At 39.8% G+C, this 17,090-nt stretch overlaps 3 protein-coding genes and 1 long non-coding RNA gene across 5 annotated transcripts; 2 read left to right on the top strand and 2 right to left on the bottom strand.

Annotated features, from left to right (window-relative positions):
• Positions 1–1,785: 1,785 nt before the first annotated feature.
• Positions 1,786–4,538, bottom strand: LOC116922976 (oxysterols receptor LXR-alpha). 2 transcript variants are annotated; one of them, XM_045173515.1, is made up of 5 exons: positions 4,373–4,538; positions 3,470–3,718; positions 3,296–3,402; positions 2,392–3,214; positions 1,786–2,293 (listed from the first exon to the last, which is right to left on the bottom strand). In XM_045173515.1, the coding sequence occupies exons 2-5, from the start codon at positions 3,653–3,655 to the stop codon at positions 2,201–2,203; spliced, it is 1,209 nt and encodes a 402-aa protein (XP_045029450.1). In that variant the 5' UTR covers positions 3,656–3,718; positions 4,373–4,538; the 3' UTR covers positions 1,786–2,200. The 2 variants fall into 2 exon arrangements, with proteins under 2 accessions (XP_045029450.1, XP_045029449.1); XM_045173514.1 differs by having other exon boundaries at positions 3,470–3,721; positions 4,373–4,536.
• A 714-nt stretch (positions 4,539–5,252) lies between these two features.
• On the top strand, positions 5,253–7,239 carry LOC116922950 (E3 ubiquitin-protein ligase TM129). The gene is made up of 5 exons (XM_032929448.2): positions 5,253–6,234; positions 6,302–6,611; positions 6,690–6,761; positions 6,856–6,995; positions 7,070–7,239. The coding sequence occupies exons 1-5, from the start codon at positions 5,798–5,800 to the stop codon at positions 7,194–7,196; spliced, it is 1,086 nt and encodes a 361-aa protein (XP_032785339.1). The 5' UTR covers positions 5,253–5,797; the 3' UTR covers positions 7,197–7,239.
• Positions 7,240–7,492: 253 nt separating this feature from the next.
• On the bottom strand, positions 7,493–10,804 carry LOC116922799 (nucleolar protein 14). Its single transcript, XM_032929229.2, has 9 exons — positions 10,227–10,804; positions 9,573–10,159; positions 9,198–9,514; positions 8,800–9,137; positions 8,575–8,736; positions 8,340–8,509; positions 7,955–8,278; positions 7,734–7,889; positions 7,493–7,671 (listed from the first exon to the last, which is right to left on the bottom strand). The coding sequence occupies exons 1-9, from the start codon at positions 10,629–10,631 to the stop codon at positions 7,575–7,577; spliced, it is 2,556 nt and encodes an 851-aa protein (XP_032785120.2). The 5' UTR covers positions 10,632–10,804; the 3' UTR covers positions 7,493–7,574.
• Positions 10,805–14,319: 3,515 nt separating this feature from the next.
• LOC116922399 lies at positions 14,320–15,325 on the top strand. The gene is made up of 2 exons (XR_004394009.2): positions 14,320–15,134; positions 15,214–15,325. It is a non-coding gene; the product is annotated as an uncharacterized LOC116922399 (long non-coding RNA).
• The last annotated feature ends 1,765 nt before the right edge of the window (positions 15,326–17,090 follow it).

Below are 17,090 nucleotides of genomic sequence, written 5' to 3'. Positions count from 1 at the left end.
CCGCTCTCTGAAAGTAACGCCACGAAAAACCTTCGACAACTTCGAAGGCCGTTCAACTATACATGTCCTATGTTTGCAGGTCAAATGTATAAAGGTGCATGTCTGACTTATCATGAAACAGTATAAAATTGTTTAGTTTTTTTCCCCCTCTGATTTGAATTTCTTTTTTTGCCGCGCTCAAAATAAAAATCTAAATCATCAAATAGATTTTTTTAAAAAACCTTGAAATTCTCCCTTTATTAAACTTTTAAAAAATAGATATTATTATTGAATAGTGAAAGATAGGAGCGCGTTGAAAAGAAAACTGGGTCGACATGGACATATTACCTTGGTAGGTTACGTATAGTCCATGACACTTGTAGGATGGACGCAATCGCGGCATCGGTCTGTCGCACAAAAGTTTATGGAACACGCACATCTGTTTTTTAGCACATTAAAATTATGAACTGGACGTGTATAGCAGCTACACAACAGGATGTGTTCTAGGATGTTGCGTTTGTACCTACGTACGTAATTTTTATTGTTGTCCGTTTTACTTCACCAGCACATCAATGACAGCTGATAGCTTTCTCTGCACGTCGTCCTCCTTCCAGAAATAAAAACATTTCGGTTAACAAAAAAACAAAATGGAAAAGTCTACAATATCTAGCGAGCATATCTAGTTCTGCAAGCATAGCTTTCCTACATACACACAGGGATATAACACATACATAATGTACCCCGTTGCCATGGATATGCGATCCTTTAAATTATGTGCTTCAGTTAGTGCACCCGAATCGACTTCTCTCTGTCTTTAGCTTTATTTCTTTGAAAGACTGGAACTATGTCACACGGAAGAACAGTACCATATACTACAATGAAATTGGATCGTGAATGAGTCATTTGACTATGAGTCAAACAATCCCTTTTGTGTTATTAAATATATACAGTCGATTAAAAACTCGAAGAGACTCAATAACCTGCAACAAAATAAGGAAAGGATAGATGGCCATCAGCCAGGTATAGGTATTACAACTCGGTGCTTTCAAATATATGAAACCGAAAATGAATTCCTTCGATTATGCTGCATAGCATTTATGCGCAAACATCTTTATCACAGGTTGCCGCTGTTGCGCTGCAAGCGTCTAACGTGTGACGTCTGCGTTAGCGTCACTGTCACGGCTCTCGTAGACAAGAGTTCGTAAAGTACACGAGCATAAAATGTCTCTTGACTGTGGAAGGTTAATCATGTGCCTAAATGCCGGAAGAAATGGGATTAACTAAAAAACGGGACACACGCGCCATTGTTCCTTATAAATTTTGCACAAAATCAAAGTGCATTGACGTTGCATTCAAAAGACGTGGCATGTGCTTCGTAGATAGCATCCGGCTTTTGCATGTACCCAATAAAGTTCGAACCCAACGAAGTTCTTTGAGGGTCGCAGGGTACATGTTGGACTGCGGGTACATGTTCGTGCTGCGCATCGTAGCCATAAACAAACAAAAAAAAAAAAAAACGGGGCGGAAAGGTTACGCATTCAGTATTCAATCCGTTCTCGATGGACTCTTGGATGGCGACGAACTGCATAGACAAAATAGCGAACGGAGGGCAAGGCAAAGATTATCGGCTTCGATGTACTCGACTAGCGACTACACCCCAAACATAAAAAGATAAGTAGGGTCGATCGATACGAAATATGTCGAATGCTGACTCAGCGATTTCAGTTTTGCTCACTGGGCGCTGATTAGATGAAGTTGTTTTTTAACTGTTTGATGAGATAGAAAACCGGTAATAAAATCCACACGTTTTGTTGTATACACCGATCATCATGACGGTATGACATTCTGTATTGATTGGCGGATACAACGTTTTGAAAAACATCACGTAGGCACATCGACCACGTAATCCTGTGAGCAGACGCACAACTATGTGGACCACGTATCAACGCGCATATCAGTCAAAATTCACTATACTGTACTGGGATGATGGGGGGGGGGGAGGAGCCAGACTCATTGGAGGCATCAAGAAAACCTGATGGTGCAAAACTTGCTTGAGTAGCTACGTCATTCCTTGTGTACACATGTACTTTCTTGAAAATCGTGCGGAGATGGGTAAGGAGGCGAGTGAAAGAAGGGGGGAAGACATAACAGGGATATGCGGAATAAGAAACAAGAAATCAAGAGCACGTCCGCCAAGTTGACATCAGGCACGCACGAATGGCTAATGCTGGGAACCGCCTTTTAACAGAGCTAGTCCTCCCAATTGATGCTCTAGCTGATGGATCTCATCGCTGGACAAACGTAGCTGGGCAACCTGATGACACAGTACAAAGAAATGGATTGATTAGAAAGATACATTAGTGGATGATCGTCGAAGAGTAATGATCAAATGGGCGTCGGGTATACACGTACCTTGTGGAGATTGTGGACTTCGCGTACGTCTGACAATTTGAGAATGTAACGGGCAAAGACTTTCTCGCTGATTTCTGGACCCATTTTCCAGTGGACGTAACGTTTGAGCAATTCGATAAAATGCTCCTGGATCACCAGGATGTGAGCAGCTTCTGCAGAGTTTCCCTGTTGGTTATCGTCGATGGCGAAGAACGCCACCAGTGCCAGCAGCACGACGATTTGCTCGTCGACGTTCAAACTCAGCAATAAAGATGTGATGGTATCGAAATGTTTGCGCATCACTGCCGGCCCGTGCAGTCGTTCGAAATCTTTCTCGCAAACGTGGATTGGATAAGACTCGCTGATCAGAGTGTTGTAACTCGTTCCCTCCTTGCTCGCCCATTTGCGACCGATCGGGTCGAACGTCAACGCCGACATGATAATTAGTGACTCCATGCCTCGCTCTTTCAGCAAGGACATTTGACTAGACTCGTCCAATTGCTGGAGTTGTGGAACGCTTCGCAGAAAGAAGAAAACACGACGGATGACGCTAGCGAAAATGACTGCTGTCTGGCCAGGTAGTGCTGATTGACAATCGGAACTTTGGCAATGTTTCGGGAACTCAGTGACCTGGTACGCTCGTCTGCAGAGATGGACCAACAGGTGGATTTCCTTGGCGTGGTCGGGACTTAGAACGAGACCAGACGTCCGGTCAACAGATCGGTCAGCAGGTGCCAGTTGGCGACAGATTTTCTGCGTTAGAATCATCAATTGTTCTTGATTGTTTCTTAGTTTCTTCATCGATTTCATCTTTAATTCAGCTCGCATTTCATCCGACATGAACCTTGAATGAATTAAACGTACAATTTTTTTTTGGTTTTTTTTTTAAAGATTGCGTAATTTCTTTTATTATTTTATAATTTACCATTTCTTATCCATGCCGATGGCCAGGCATTGCTTTAAACGGCAGTGGGAACAATGTTTTCGCGATATGACATCTATCCGGCAAGATCCTCCGTACACGCATCGGTACTGTAATCATTTCAAATTAAGAATTTAAATACGGCGGATATAGTGTTTAGAAAAATCAAATACATACTTGCTTGTAGCGGTCGTTGACTACGGCTCGCCGGAAGAAAGCTTTGCAGCTGGCGCAGCACAGGCCACCAAAATGATAGCAGCGAGCGACATCACCGCACACGCCGCAGATTTTCGACGTTTTCGGGATTGTTGCATGACCAGCATCATCTCGGCTACTGACCGCGGACGATTTAGTCAAATTCATCTTCTCTTCAAGTTAGAATGTTGTCTTCGCTAATGGACGAAACAAACACAAATCCTGCCTCTCCTTCTAATCGATTGCAAAAGACGGGAAATAAAACAAATGAAAAGAGTTTAGTGATTCGACCATTTCTAATGTCGACGATTACAAAGTCTTATCAGCTAAATTGTATATCCCTTTGAAACGGTATCGGACGTGTACTTAAAAACCACTTTTTTTGTTGTTTCCACATCTAGCGAAGGGTACAGGTGGCCTCCCACTCGGCACTAGTTGCCCATGCTGGTTGTTTCTTATTCGATTGGTTAAGACACATCAAATTTGACGTCTGAAGGAGAAGCATACACGATGCCTCGAACGAGATAGGCATTCACCCTATGACATGGCAACGAGATTTATCGTAAGGGCAAAGTCCGCACAAAACACACAGCTGGTTTCCACATTATCCGAACTGTTTCTGCTCTTTTGCCCGATCTTGTTTTACAATTTCGATTATCGGAAACGGGCCGATGCCTGGACACACGAAGCCATACTCAACAACACAATGCAGTTAAGCAAACAACGAATAGGGGGGTGAATAGTTCCATCATTTCCGCTTTCCATTGTAAAAGTGAAAAAGAAAAGAAAAAAAATCAATGAAGTAGGGGATAAAAAAGGCGTGAAGCAGCGTGTTTAACAATGCAAATGAAAGAAGATTCACGATTTTCGGTTGATTTGCCTTACCAGGATGTCCGGGCGCCAGCTTCTGAATCCGTTCGTCGCTTGGAAAGGCACACAAACACACTCGGACAGAAAGTGAATGGTGTACGTGATCGGTCGGGACTGGCACGCTCCCTTGCTGCTTGTTTGGAAATGACTGTGCGTTAAACCCATGTGTACCCACCTTGCCGTATAGATCATTTTTCGACGGTACATCCCGTTTGCTAGTGTGTATCTAGCTATGGGTCCAGGGTTTGATACGCCTGTGCATATCAGCAGTGCTACTCATATGTTAGTGCGCAAGTCGCCCAACTGACAGTCTGGGGGGGAGGAGACACGTGACCCATAACCCACCCAACTTCTGTTCTCTAATAGTTCGTCACAGCGTACCCTAACACACACCATATTTTTTGTGTAAAAACGCTTCGTTTGCTGTTCATATCCAACAACATTACTGAGATAAGAGTGGGTATGATCAAGTCGACGCAATAAGTTTCAACATATCTCCTCGAATTTAGCGTGTCTTCAACTACATTCTTGCCTCTCATTTCGATGCGAATCACAATGTTTCCAATTAATGAGCCGCATGCCTTCCGATGCATTCTGTTCATATTCTACTGCATTCTCTAACAAATCAAATGAGGGACACTCGTAGTGTATCATCCTCTTGATCTCAAAGGAGGATACAAAAATGTTTTCAATCTAGATGGAATTTGGAATAAAGATGATAAGACCACTACGTGCATCTGCACAGCCTAAGCAGTCTGAAAGATAATATTAACGGTCATTTAGCCATTTACGGGGCACTGTTTTTTAATAGAAACCGCAACAGCTCTGGCTCACCGCATTCACGTGATCAACACGAATAAAGAAATGGGATACATATATTTTAAAACGTTTGTAATTCCCACGAAGTTCTTTGGTGCGCAGGACTGTCGATCGGAGCTAAGTCTAAGGGAGACCATGACTCTTTCGACTTTCGTGGTCCTGAAAATCCTTGAAAATATAACAGTGTTCGGTTTCGCTTATTTTTTTTCCAAATGTTATCGGAACATTTTAAAATCAACATATTTTCTTTTTAAAATCGGGTGCCCTAAATATTGTGCCACGATAGTCCCTTTGCTCATATTTGAAATCAAAACGAAAAAATATTGGTAATGAAAGCTGTGGAGCAATGGGTATGTCGTGTCAACTACCAAGTCGTCTACGGAATCAAAATACAGAAATTTCGGGAAAGAACGTCTGCTAGCCAATTCGATTACAATAAAGTCGTGACATTTTGAATACTTTAGAAATTCCGGGATTTGGTGGCTTCTCCGTGGCTATTGTCGTAATATTTACAAAATTTGGCGTATAAATTGTACATAGGTTTCTTAGTTTCAAGTGGAACCAACATACGTCATTCTTATTGATGAGTAGGAAAACCCTACGATTGATCGAGGATAAGCGATGATTGAATTCACTGCGTTTTATTTGATTTTCGTATTTTGCTTTATCTTCCCTCCCAGTGCGTTTGTTAGTGCAGGTATAACGATATCAAATTTATTTGATTCGTGGTTGGGAAGTGAAGACCTTCAGTTTGTGCAGTACCATCTTGCTCGAACATTGACTACTGTAGTGATCCACAGTCTTTTACCACTTGGATTTTTTGGTGGAGTTCTGCTTGTTGAAGGCTTGGATCAACTATTATTATTGGTACAAACTCCACTTGGGCTAGGATTTCTTTGCTTATCTGCTCTCCTTCCAGTAATTGCTGCAGCAAAAGTTTTTTCCTGGTGGACAAACAACTGGAATTCTCATCCGCTTGTAGTTTCATTGACTGTGTATGCCACTAACGGAAGACATTGGAATGATGTAGCATCAGAAATCAATGCTGAATTCAGAAGGTAAAGAAAATAAAAGCTTTATTGCCATCAACATAGTTTAACATTAACAGTGTAATAAACATCTCAGGATAGACAAGGTCACTATTAGAACAAACCCAGTTTCTAAAACTGTTATAACCAGTTCTTGGATCATCAAAGTTGAACCATATGCTGTCAGAGTGGCGCATCAGAACCACGTCACCTTAGAGCTAGAAAATGCGGAAGAGCATGACTATACCCCTGATAGTCAAACAACGCAATATTTATGGGTTAAAGTGGAGCAGCTTCAAACCAGAAAAAAGTTATTTTCTATTCGCCTTAACGCCATGGATTATGCAGACATGCAAAACAGACTTCAAAGGAGTATCAGCAATGTTCGTGGATTATTAATTAATCAGGTTAGGCAGAATATGAATAAATGACCGAGCTTTGCCGAGCACAAGTTGTACACCGGTAAAAATTCTGGTTTTTCTTAGGATATCCATGCGCGTTTTTCGAAAGTGTTTATCGAAGAAGTTAGTTTGAATCCAGTCTTTCAAACCCAGGAGGTACGTTTATGATAAACATCTGGTCAAGGATGAGCAAGCCACTGATGCATTTTTCTTTGCTTCTTTATTCGATATTCATTTAAAATGAATCTAGGAGATGGATTCGTGTTTAGGCTGCGGAGTTAACAATGCCAATGTTCGCTTAGTGAGAAGGTGCCTGCCAAGTGAAGCTACCAATGGTTGCACTCCGTGTTTCTGCCGTCCAATGTGGTGTATACATTGTCTTAGCAAATGGTAATTATATTAACTACGGTGTTATATCTAAGAGCAATTTGATTTATTCACATCATATTTGCTGTGTTTGATAGGTTTTCTGCCAGACAAGATGCCGAGCATCCTGAAACGTGGCTTTCTTCTCGCTGCCCATGCCCAACTTGTCGCAGCCCTTTCTGCGTTCTTGATGTCAGCTTGGTCGAAAACGTACAAAACATGTAACTGAACTTCTGGACTCGTGTTTGAATACAGTCATCTGTTTTTATATGCTTGTTCTCGGGTCAAATTCGGTATTTTGATTCAGATAAAGCTCACAGTCTGAATAAGTCGCCTACGTACGAGCTTATTTTCTTAAATAACTGATAAGCCATAATCAAGGGTGGCCAAAGCCATCGTTGCTTACTTATTATCTTCCTGCACTGCGAAATAACGAATCCTCCGCAATTAAACGGTTATATTCTTGGGCAAACACTGCCATTTGAATATTTCCTAATTAAGATACTGAGCAATTTCAAAAGTCAACCACAAAAAGAAAGTTTTATGGGTTCTTTAAGTGAAAAAATACATGTAGTCAAACGAAAACGGTTTAAGCGGTCGGGATCACTTCTTCTTAGGTTTTTTTAACTTTCGGATATCTCCTTCTTGATTAGCCAGAGATCCTAACAACTCCTTGACTTTGCGCTTACGTTGATCGTCCCTGTAAATTTAAATAATTATTAACTTGGTTGCTTTAAAATAAACAGTTTCATTGTTACATACTTTTCAATTTGCTCTTTGAGCTTCTCCCTAGCGATAAATGCATTGTCTTTACGGATTTCTCGAATGGCACCCTTCATCTCGCGCTTTATCTTGTGCTGAAGTTTCTCACGTTCCAGTTTTTCCTTGGATCCAACTCTTTTCTTTCGTCCTTCAAAGCTATAAAAATAAAGCCGATATGATGAAAACAATCTCAAAAATTAGAACAAAAGCAGCGTCCTTACTGGTCTTCGATGACCGGTTCATATAGTCGCAATGGCTTCGGTTTTTTGGCTTCGTGAGTCAATCTTTTCCTCGGTTTAGTGGCCAACTGCTCCAGATTAGTCGTAAGGTTTTTAACGGATTCTTGTACTTGGCTATTGTATCGATCCATAGGAAGCCGACGTAAGCTTTCCAAAATAGGGTCGTAAATATCTCTGGCGGATGGGAGTTCATTCCACAAAGTTAAAAAATCCGTCAGCAATCGGATAGTAACCCACAGAGCAGTTGCACGGAATCCATCGTTGAAATCGCTTTCTATCAGTTTTAGTCTGTCTGAAGGTACTGACCTGACATGAGAAAAATAATCAAATTAAATTGCATCTCCAAAACGACCAATGATTCACTAACTTGGCGTCATCAGTCGTTAAAACAAGCAGTTGCGATTCAGGTCCTACCGGACGAAACGGGTGAACCAAATTATGGGCAGGTACATGAGACGGCCTGGGAATCGCCAGCTCGACAAGACCGTGAAGGTAGTGAAGAACTTCTGGGATATAACGTTTGCTGAGACCCACGTACTACATTAGACAGTTAACAGTTAAAGAGTGACAAGACCCTAAGACATGATTTAGATTTGCATCACCTCGTACGCTATTGTGCACAAACCAAGCCCCATATGAGCAATTTGAAGATTAGTGACGGGACTGGAGAGTGCCTCCATCAATACATGAAAGGCTGGTGTGGTGATTGGATGCCGGAAATCAGAAGCAGGAAAGATGAGGGCGGTCAGTTTGAGAAAAACCAGCTGGTTTAACAAGGATGATATATAAATACCAATATTGCTGAAAATAAATTATGGCAGAAGTACCGTGGCGATAGAAACAGGTCGTTTTTTACCAAGAGAAGATAATTCTTCTCGTTTTTCTTGAAGGACGTCCAACAAAGTTGACGCAATATTGCTGGAAGGTACCAACTGTGTTAACTCGAATACAACAGGGACGACATTGTTCAGCAGTGACAAACTTTCGCTGGATGCTATGTCATGGATGTACTGCATCAAGAAAGCAAAAACTTTTTCCATCTTGGCCTTGTTGGTACCCGTGAGAGCTGGATGGTTTGATTTGATCATTCGGTCAAGAACAATTCGTTGATCAGCGTCGCTAAAGGACTGAAGAAGTTGGTGAAATTCTTCATATTCTTCCGGAACTAGAAAAACAAAATTTTCCCGTACAAAAAAGACGCTGCAAAGTTATTTTACAGAATTACCTTTGAAAACAAACGGTATTTCTCCCGCCTTATTTTTCTTGGTTTGTCCATCTCCTTTCTCTTTTACCGACTTCGGCTTTGTTTTCAGCTGCTCTTGTTCTTCATCGTCTTCATCGCCATGACTAGAGGCCAAGTCCGAGAAACTGTCTTCTCCGTCTGAGTCACTTTCCTCTTCATCGTCTTCATCGTCTTCATCGTCTTCATCTTCTTTTGAATTTTCTTCTTCGTTTGCAGGCTCTGGCGATGTTGACTCCTCCTTGTCGTCCATCCCAAATGACAAAGTTTTAGTTTCAGGCTCAAATGGAACAAACGAAAAACTATTGACAGAGAATACATTAGTTCGACGAAAATGAAATTCTGAATACGACGTTTTACCCGTCATCCAGATCATCAGCACTACGGTGAGGAACTACTTTAGTGTCACCTTCACCTTTCATCCGTTTCAGGCGATCAGCTTCCAGCTTTTCCAACTTTTCTTTCTCTGCTCTCGCAATTTCATCGGCACTTTTAAGTTTATCACCTGGTTTTACGCGTGGATCAAATCGCAACTCTCTGACAAGAATATCGTAGGCTGAGTCCGGTAGCTTGGGAGGTGGCTCTTCACTTTTCTTAGGAGTTTTGATAGCGGAAATTGCGTCCATTACATCTTTGAACTCCAGATCAAGTTTATCAGTCAAATCATCAGTTTCTTCCTTCTCCTTCTGCCGTTCTTCTTTGCGTTTTTTAGACTCGGCGATAAGATTGTCAATTAAAGTCTCTCTATTTTGACGCGTTTCTTCTGATTCGTCTCCCATTTTCAAAACTCCGCCTCCAAAGTGAGCATCAGAAACAAAAGATTTCCCCAATCGTTCTTCATCATCTTCATCATCATCACTCCTTGGGTCATCAAACTTTTCAATATCAGCCAAAGTTTGACCTCTATGGGTCAAAATTTCATCATCTCCCAATAAGAATTTTGATTTCTAAAGCAACAAAAAAAAGTAAGCAGTTTTTATTAATGGGCATAGACAAATAAAGTTAACAACTTACCTTGTTCTGACCCTTAATTTTCTCAGCAAGAAATCTCATTTCCATTTTTCCTTCAACAGATAAGTTTGGATTTTTTTCTCCAAGCCGTTTGTCAATCATCTTATTTGATTTGAATTTGTTTTTGTATTCAAGTAATAATGTATTTTTTCTTTTTTCTAAAGCTCTGGCCCGTGAGACTCCAGGCAAACCTTTTTCATGTTTTGTAGGTCGACCAAGAACTTGAAATTTCTGTTTGTTAACTTTTATTTCAAATGGGTTCAGTTTCTGCGGCAGGGATTTGGTTGAAGTTTTGTCCTCTCCCTTTTTGACAGCTCCGTCTGCTGGTTTAAGCTGATTTCTTTTGACATAAGGTTTCTTTTTCATGCCACCTTTACCACCACCAAATTTTGCATTGAATTTTCCCATTTTTCAGCTTAGATTAATGTCTTTTGAAGTGAAACAAAAATATTTCGATTAAAACTAAAAGAAGCTGGCCAACATTTAAATTATAGTTCAACTTGCAATACTGAAACACGTGTTTACAACTTGTAGTTGTAATGTAGTTTAGTCTGCTAGCAGAGTAATAGAAATATAGAATACTGGTGTAGCCACGGCCATGTTAACTCCCCCTCTCGGATTTTTTTCCAAAAGTTGTTGCCAATTTCGCGTATCGATTGTGAGAAAATGAGGCAAGATATCGATTTAAGTGTCCCATAACCGTAACTGCCACCTATGAATTGAGTTTTAAGGGTTGTTAAGAAATCTCTTCATACTCTTACTTTTTTCACACTAATTAATTAAGCCAATTTTTGTTTACTTTCTGAAGTGCAGACGACGAAAATGAGCAAAAACTGAAAAACATAGCGAAAACGTAATACATCACAAGTTCACAACACAGCCGCTGTGGCGCTTTCGTTATGGGACAGAAAGACGTTCAGGCCAAAAAGGCAATGGGAGGGCCCGCCATAAGCGTGGCGCCACTAGTGTAGCGGTACGGATAGTTTTCATCCCGACCGCTAGATGGCGAACCATCAAGACTCGTTGGGGAAGAAGAGACAGGCAGTTGGGCGCGAGACGTGGAGCAGAAAGAAGTCGGAGTAGCAGAGTCCCCCCCAACATTCCAGTTTACTTTAATAACATTCCAGTTTAGTTCATAAATTACCGCTCATAAATCCGGGTGATTCTCCCCCTCCCCCCTACATAATTTTTATCACCAGATGGCTCCCGTGGGTACCCTTGGAGGAAGGGAATGAGAGGAAAGGTGAGCAAAATGTGCTTCACTTTTCCCACATGCAAGGGATAGCGTTCCTTTCGGCTTTCTCTAATAGAGAAGGCTATGGTGTTAGTAATACTGATTTTGAAACAAAGAAAAAAATACGCCCCCTTAGTGTTACTTTTATTCTACTGCGTTCACTACAGTAAAATGATAGTTTACTTGGCTACATTATCATTTTATTGTAGTACAATACAGTATTTTTTTACCTGGGATAGTGAAACAGTAGTGTGTGTTAGTAATACTGATATTGAAACAAAGAAAAAAATACGCCCACTTAGTGTTACATTTATTTTACAGCGTTCACTATAGTAAAATGATAGTTTACTTGGCTACATTATAATTTTATTGTAGTGCAATGTAGTACTTTTTTACCTGGGTCTTGAGCAATGCGGGGAAAACCAAACGAAAAACTAAACAAATGAACGAACAAACGAACGAACGACAAAAACAAAAAAAAATTCAAACCTAGTCACTATGCATTTATGTTCCAAGTTTATCATGCACGTTTTAACGAGATCTCGAGTACACTTAAATAACGTTCCAAACCGTGTTTTTATTTTTCCCAAATAATGGATTTTTGGGATTAGCAAAATTTTTATTTTTTGCTGCCTCAATAAACTTTTCCACCAAAGACTGGACACAAAATGAATCTTCCTTTTTACTACTTCTTTTAGGTTCGTCAGGTTTTGCAGTGGCGGCTTTGAAGGGTTTACTAGTTCTACTAGGACGAACAGCACTAGCAGTGGCTTTAACAGTTTTTGCAGGAGATCGTGGTTTGGGTGTTACTCTTGGAGCACGAGTGACCGGATGAATGGTGAAAACATGGTTTCCTTCCTCGTTTAATTCAACAGCGATCGCGGATTGGGGGACTAGTGGTTGTGGGATGGGCGTTGAAGGGGGCATGCTTTCGTTTGAACTTGAGGTGCTACGACTGACTCGGGTTTTCGCTACTGCAGACGTTCGAGGTTTCTTCTCTTGCACGGGCGATTCAACGCCCATCCCACAACCACTAGTCCCCCAATCCGCGATCGCTGTTGAATTAAACGAGGAAGGAAACCATGTTTTCACCATTCATCCGGTCACTCGTGCTCCAAGAGTAACACCCAAACCACGATCTCCTGCAAAAACTGTTAAAGCCACTGCTAGTGCTGTTCGTCCTAGTAGAACTAGTAAACCCTTCAAAGCCGCCACTGCAAAACCTGACGAACCTAAAAGAAGTAGTAAAAAGGAAGATTCATTTTGTGTCCAGTCTTTGGTGGAAAAGTTTATTGAGGCAGCAAAAAATAAAAATTTTGCTAATCCCAAAAATCCATTATTTGGGAAAAATAAAAACACGGTTTGGAACGTTATTTAAGTGTACTCGAGATCTCGTTAAAACGTGCATGATAAACTTGGAACATAAATGCATAGTGACTAGGTTTGAATTTTTTTTTGTTTTTGTCGTTCGTTCGTTTGTTCGTTCATTTGTTTAGTTTTTCGTTTGGTTTTCCCCGCATTGCTCAAGACCCAGGTAAAAAAGTACTACATTGCACTACAATAAAATTATAATGTAGCCAAGTAAACTATCATTTTACTATAGTGAACGCTGTAAAATAAATGTAACACTAAGTGGGCGTATTTTTTTCTTTGTTTCAATATCAGTATTACTAACACACACTACTGTTTCACTATCCCAGGTAAAAAAAATACTGTATTGTACTACAATAAAATGATAATGTAGCCAAGTAAACTATCATTTTACTGTAGTGAACGCAGTAGAATAAAAGTAACACTAAGGGGGCGTATTTTTTTCTTTGTTTCAAAATCAGTATTACTAACACCATAGCCTTCTCTATTAGAGAAAGCCGAAAGGAACGCTATCCCTTGCATGTGGGAAAAGTGAAGCACATTTTGCTCACCTTTCCTCTCATTCCCTTCCTCCAAGGGTACCCACGGGAGCCATCTGGTGATAAAAATTATGTAGGGGGGAGGGGGAGAATCACCCGGATTTATGAGCGGTAATTTATGAACGCCCCATTTATATTTTGTCGTGAGGGATTTTAATGACGATGTTACACGGAACGGCATGCATTCCTGTTTATTGCATATGTTCATTCGCAGCCATTCAACACGTGCAGTCGTACAATAAAGTTTTTTTGTCTCCGGCTCGGCGAGAATGGGCATAACATATGTAATTGAGGGATGCCTCATTCATTCCAGAAGGAAGGAATTCATATCGATCGAAAAGTTAACTTTTTAAAATCGCCACTAGGCGATAAAACGGCTCCCGTGGGTACACTTGAAGGATGGGCAAAATTGGAGGTAGGGAAGCCAAAATTGCTTCAAAAAAAAGCTCCAACCTTTCGGCTTTCTTAATAGAGAAGGCTATGCTAACACACACTACTGTTTCACTAGTGATCACTACAAGTTTACTTGGACACACTTTGTTTTCAGTAGTGTTCACTGTATATTTACTGACACAAACTGCTGTTTTACTATAGTAATTGCTGTTTCACTACATTGGGCATTAATGCCACTATATTCTTACTGAGGCTCACATTGTTTTTACTGATTGCCACTGTACTTCTACTTTATATATTTTTATGCATGTATTTTTCGTGATATGCTTCACTCTCAATTTTTGGTTTCTACCTTTTTCCTAACTTTCTTCTGGTGACTTAAAGGTAAATTTTACTTCCCCCTTTAAATTTGTCATATTTTATTTGCATTTATACAACTATTTCCACTTTGGCTTTTTTAATTTGTTATTGAACATTAACATTTTCTTTGTTATTTTGAAATATTTGGGTTAAATTAGCGATTAAAAATGAAAAAGACAGAGATTATAGTTTAAAATTAATATATAATTATTAAAAGTATGATTTAATTATTAACACATCCTCAAATGTCTTAAATGTAAACATACTTTAGTTTTCAGTCAGAATTTTTTCTAAGTTCTTAATTGAATCCTCGATATAGTAAGGAAAATGTAGAAACAATATTATATCAAAATAGCTGAGTGGTTAAGGTGCTCTGTTGCGATAATTAGTGATGTGCAGTTCCGTTTTCAATCCCCACCGAAGACTTATCTATTTCTCCGTTTTAGTCAATGGTAGACTAGTCTACTATTATATTATATTCTAAATTCGCTGAATTTCATTGTACATTTACGAGGGTTTCACTAGAAAATGACTGCTTCGGTACTGCTTGTTTTATTTTCTACAAGTTTTTTTGCTTCAAGTAATTCTATAGTATTTCTATGTTATTATTGTAAAAATACTTGTTCCAAAATCCTTTACTATTACTTGAGTTTTTTAATTGTATTTCTTGAGTAATTGCCAAGTAAATTTTCACCGTAATATTGTAATATTTTCATGAAAATTACCTTTTTAAGTGTTTATCTGTATTTCAATTTCAATTTTTGAAACAGTTGAACATAGAAGATCATTAAGAATAAGACAAACAGAAAACGTTAACTGGATTAAATATTATGGAACGAGAATCACATTGTGCATCACGAAAACTTTCGATTTTCATTGGAAAATTTATCAGAGAAATTCTCTGATAGAAGGAAAGGACTTCTATTTGACTCTATCTCTTTCACCAGGATCGACAACTGCATTAGATTTGACTTTTGATACTACTTCAAGTAGTTCGTCAGGAAAGATATGATTGTGAGCGCTTTTTCCTTCATTTAAAAACCATTTTTTTATATGCAATAAACTCACGAGTGTGTCATTTTTTTTTTGTCAGTTCAAATCTGATGTAGACGAAGAAGACATGAATTGGGGCCAACTACTTTGTTTAACACCAAAATTCTGAGCAAAAACGAAGAAATAGTTTAAATAAATATAAAGGATCTGAGGCTTTGAGCATCGTTTTTCCTTTTTCGTTCAGCAGCGCAGATGATTAGACAAAAACGACAAGGCGTAAACGCGGCAAATTCCAATTTTTTATATGTGGCGTTGTCAACTCATATAATTTACACCGCTTTTTTCTTAAAAACTGAAAAAATGTCCAAAAAAGACACAAAATAACTGAAAAAAACTGTGAAAAACCTGCAAAAGTGATAAAAACCTACAAAAACTTGCAAACCTGCAAGATAAAAAAGAAAACTTGTCCAGACCCTCAAAAACCTGCAGAACAGGTTAAAACCTGCAAAGTGGCAACACTGCTTCCAACAGTTAGGAATCCCCAGCTTCCAGACCATTTTACAAACTGTTTCCAGCAGAATGCAGTTGGGGTCGATGGCTCTAAGATGACGGTATTCTAGAAAATCTTAGTCTATAAATTAAAATAACACGAAGAGTAGCAAATAATCGACAGAACGAATGTATTTTTCAGTGTTATACGACAAAACGTTAATAACATTTTGGGACATTCAGAACGACTTTGCAGTCTCTGGATAGTCCTGTAAACGTCACCGAACTTTGGTTCGATGCATTCACAATTTTTAGCTTTTTTGCGTCAACTAGTTTCTGGATTTCCATACGGGTGTTAGCATCGACCTTCGGTAATGTAACTGTCATGATGAGCCTATCGCGAATGCAAGCTTCGACGGCCAGGCGAGTTGTTTCGTTACCTCCAGAGATGACTATATTTCCGTTATCACCTTGTGGAAGATCGATTGTCACTCCGTGTCTTCTTTCTAGCAGTTTAGTAATCCGTTCGTTTTTACCAGCAATTCGAGGAATTTCTGAACGTGCTACATAACGGAGAATGGTTGTACGCCCGTCGTTTTCAACCGGTAGCAAAATCGGTTCTGATTTGGTCAAATTTGGCATGTCCCGATTCTTCTTGCAGCTGTTAGACGGCAAGGAACTCGAATGTTCGCCAGTGTCCGTTGTCTCTACATTCCTACTCGGAAGATCGGTGGCATGTGATTCTTCATTAGCTACCACAACCAGCGGCTCCTTGGCAAGTTTACTCGAACGAGATGTGTCACGATCAATCTCACAGGTGTCAAACGGAGGACTCAGGTTTCCACCAATGTCCTCATCCGTTTGCCCGGTATTAATCGGACAGTCTATTTCAGGAGTTAAATCTTGTTCTTGGATGCCACCAGGTTTGGCCAATTGCTTCTTCTTGCGCTTTCTCCGGTCCCGTTTTACTTTTATCTTAGCACTTTTATCAGCACCGTTGACCATTCGGGAGACGTTCGGTGATCCACGTGACTTGGCGTTTGGAAATTCGGGCCTTTTGTGGACGAAACCGTGCCACAGCAAAATACTCACACCAACCAGAAAAAAGTATATCGTGGTTAACTCCATGATGGTGGTTAACTCCATGATGGTAGATTTTTGAAGCTATTCAGTTGGAAATAGCGTCACCGTATGGCTATTACAAATTGCTTTAATTTTTTGCAAAATTCAAAGCGATGCAAATAGATATTTTTGTGCGCTTCCCGTCTCTAGATGGCGTTGTAAAGCTATAGGAAAACTTTTCAATATTTTCCTTAGTTAAAAGCGTTTTTACTTATAGCTTCTGCTCCATACTGACACTCGTTGCAAGTGGTGATTAACAAACATTTTACTTAACTGGAACACCATTTTAAGTCACAGTTAATTTTTCGGTTGATTATCTAAATCATTTCTCTTTTACGCATTAAGTTCTGTATGACAAACATTTTT

The sequence above is a fragment of the Daphnia magna genome, linkage group LG5 (genome assembly GCF_020631705.1).
Source record: "Daphnia magna isolate NIES linkage group LG5, ASM2063170v1.1, whole genome shotgun sequence".
Classification (NCBI taxonomy): domain Eukaryota; kingdom Metazoa; phylum Arthropoda; class Branchiopoda; order Diplostraca; family Daphniidae; genus Daphnia; species Daphnia magna.
This window is presented reverse-complemented; position numbering and strand designations above follow the sequence as displayed.

Excerpts from the sequence above, each read along its gene's own strand:
- LOC116922976 (XM_045173515.1), bottom strand. The coding sequence starts at position 3,655 with ATGAATTTGACTAAATCGTCCGCGGTCAGTAGCCGAGATGATGCTGGT. Across the intron at positions 3,403-3,469 it reads TCAACGACCGCTACAAGCAA|TACCGATGCGTGTACGGAGG; the intron begins GTATGTATTTGA and ends AAATGATTACAG. Across the intron at positions 3,215-3,295 it reads ATCGGCATGGATAAGAAATG|GTTCATGTCGGATGAAATGC; the intron begins GTAAATTATAAA and ends AATTCATTCAAG.
- LOC116922799 (XM_032929229.2), bottom strand. The coding sequence starts at position 10,631 with ATGGGAAAATTCAATGCAAAATTTGGTGGTGGTAAAGGTGGCATGAAA. Across the intron at positions 8,737-8,799 it reads GACCTGTTTCTATCGCCACG|CTGGTTTTTCTCAAACTGAC; the intron begins GTACTTCTGCCA and ends TTGTTAAACCAG. Across the intron at positions 8,510-8,574 it reads TGTGCACAATAGCGTACGAG|TACGTGGGTCTCAGCAAACG; the intron begins GTGATGCAAATC and ends TGTCTAATGTAG.
- LOC116922950 (XM_032929448.2), top strand. The coding sequence starts at position 5,798 with ATGATTGAATTCACTGCGTTTTATTTGATTTTCGTATTTTGCTTTATC. Across the intron at positions 6,612-6,689 it reads GTGGATTATTAATTAATCAG|GATATCCATGCGCGTTTTTC; the intron begins GTTAGGCAGAAT and ends GGTTTTTCTTAG. Across the intron at positions 6,996-7,069 it reads ATACATTGTCTTAGCAAATG|GTTTTCTGCCAGACAAGATG; the intron begins GTAATTATATTA and ends TGTGTTTGATAG.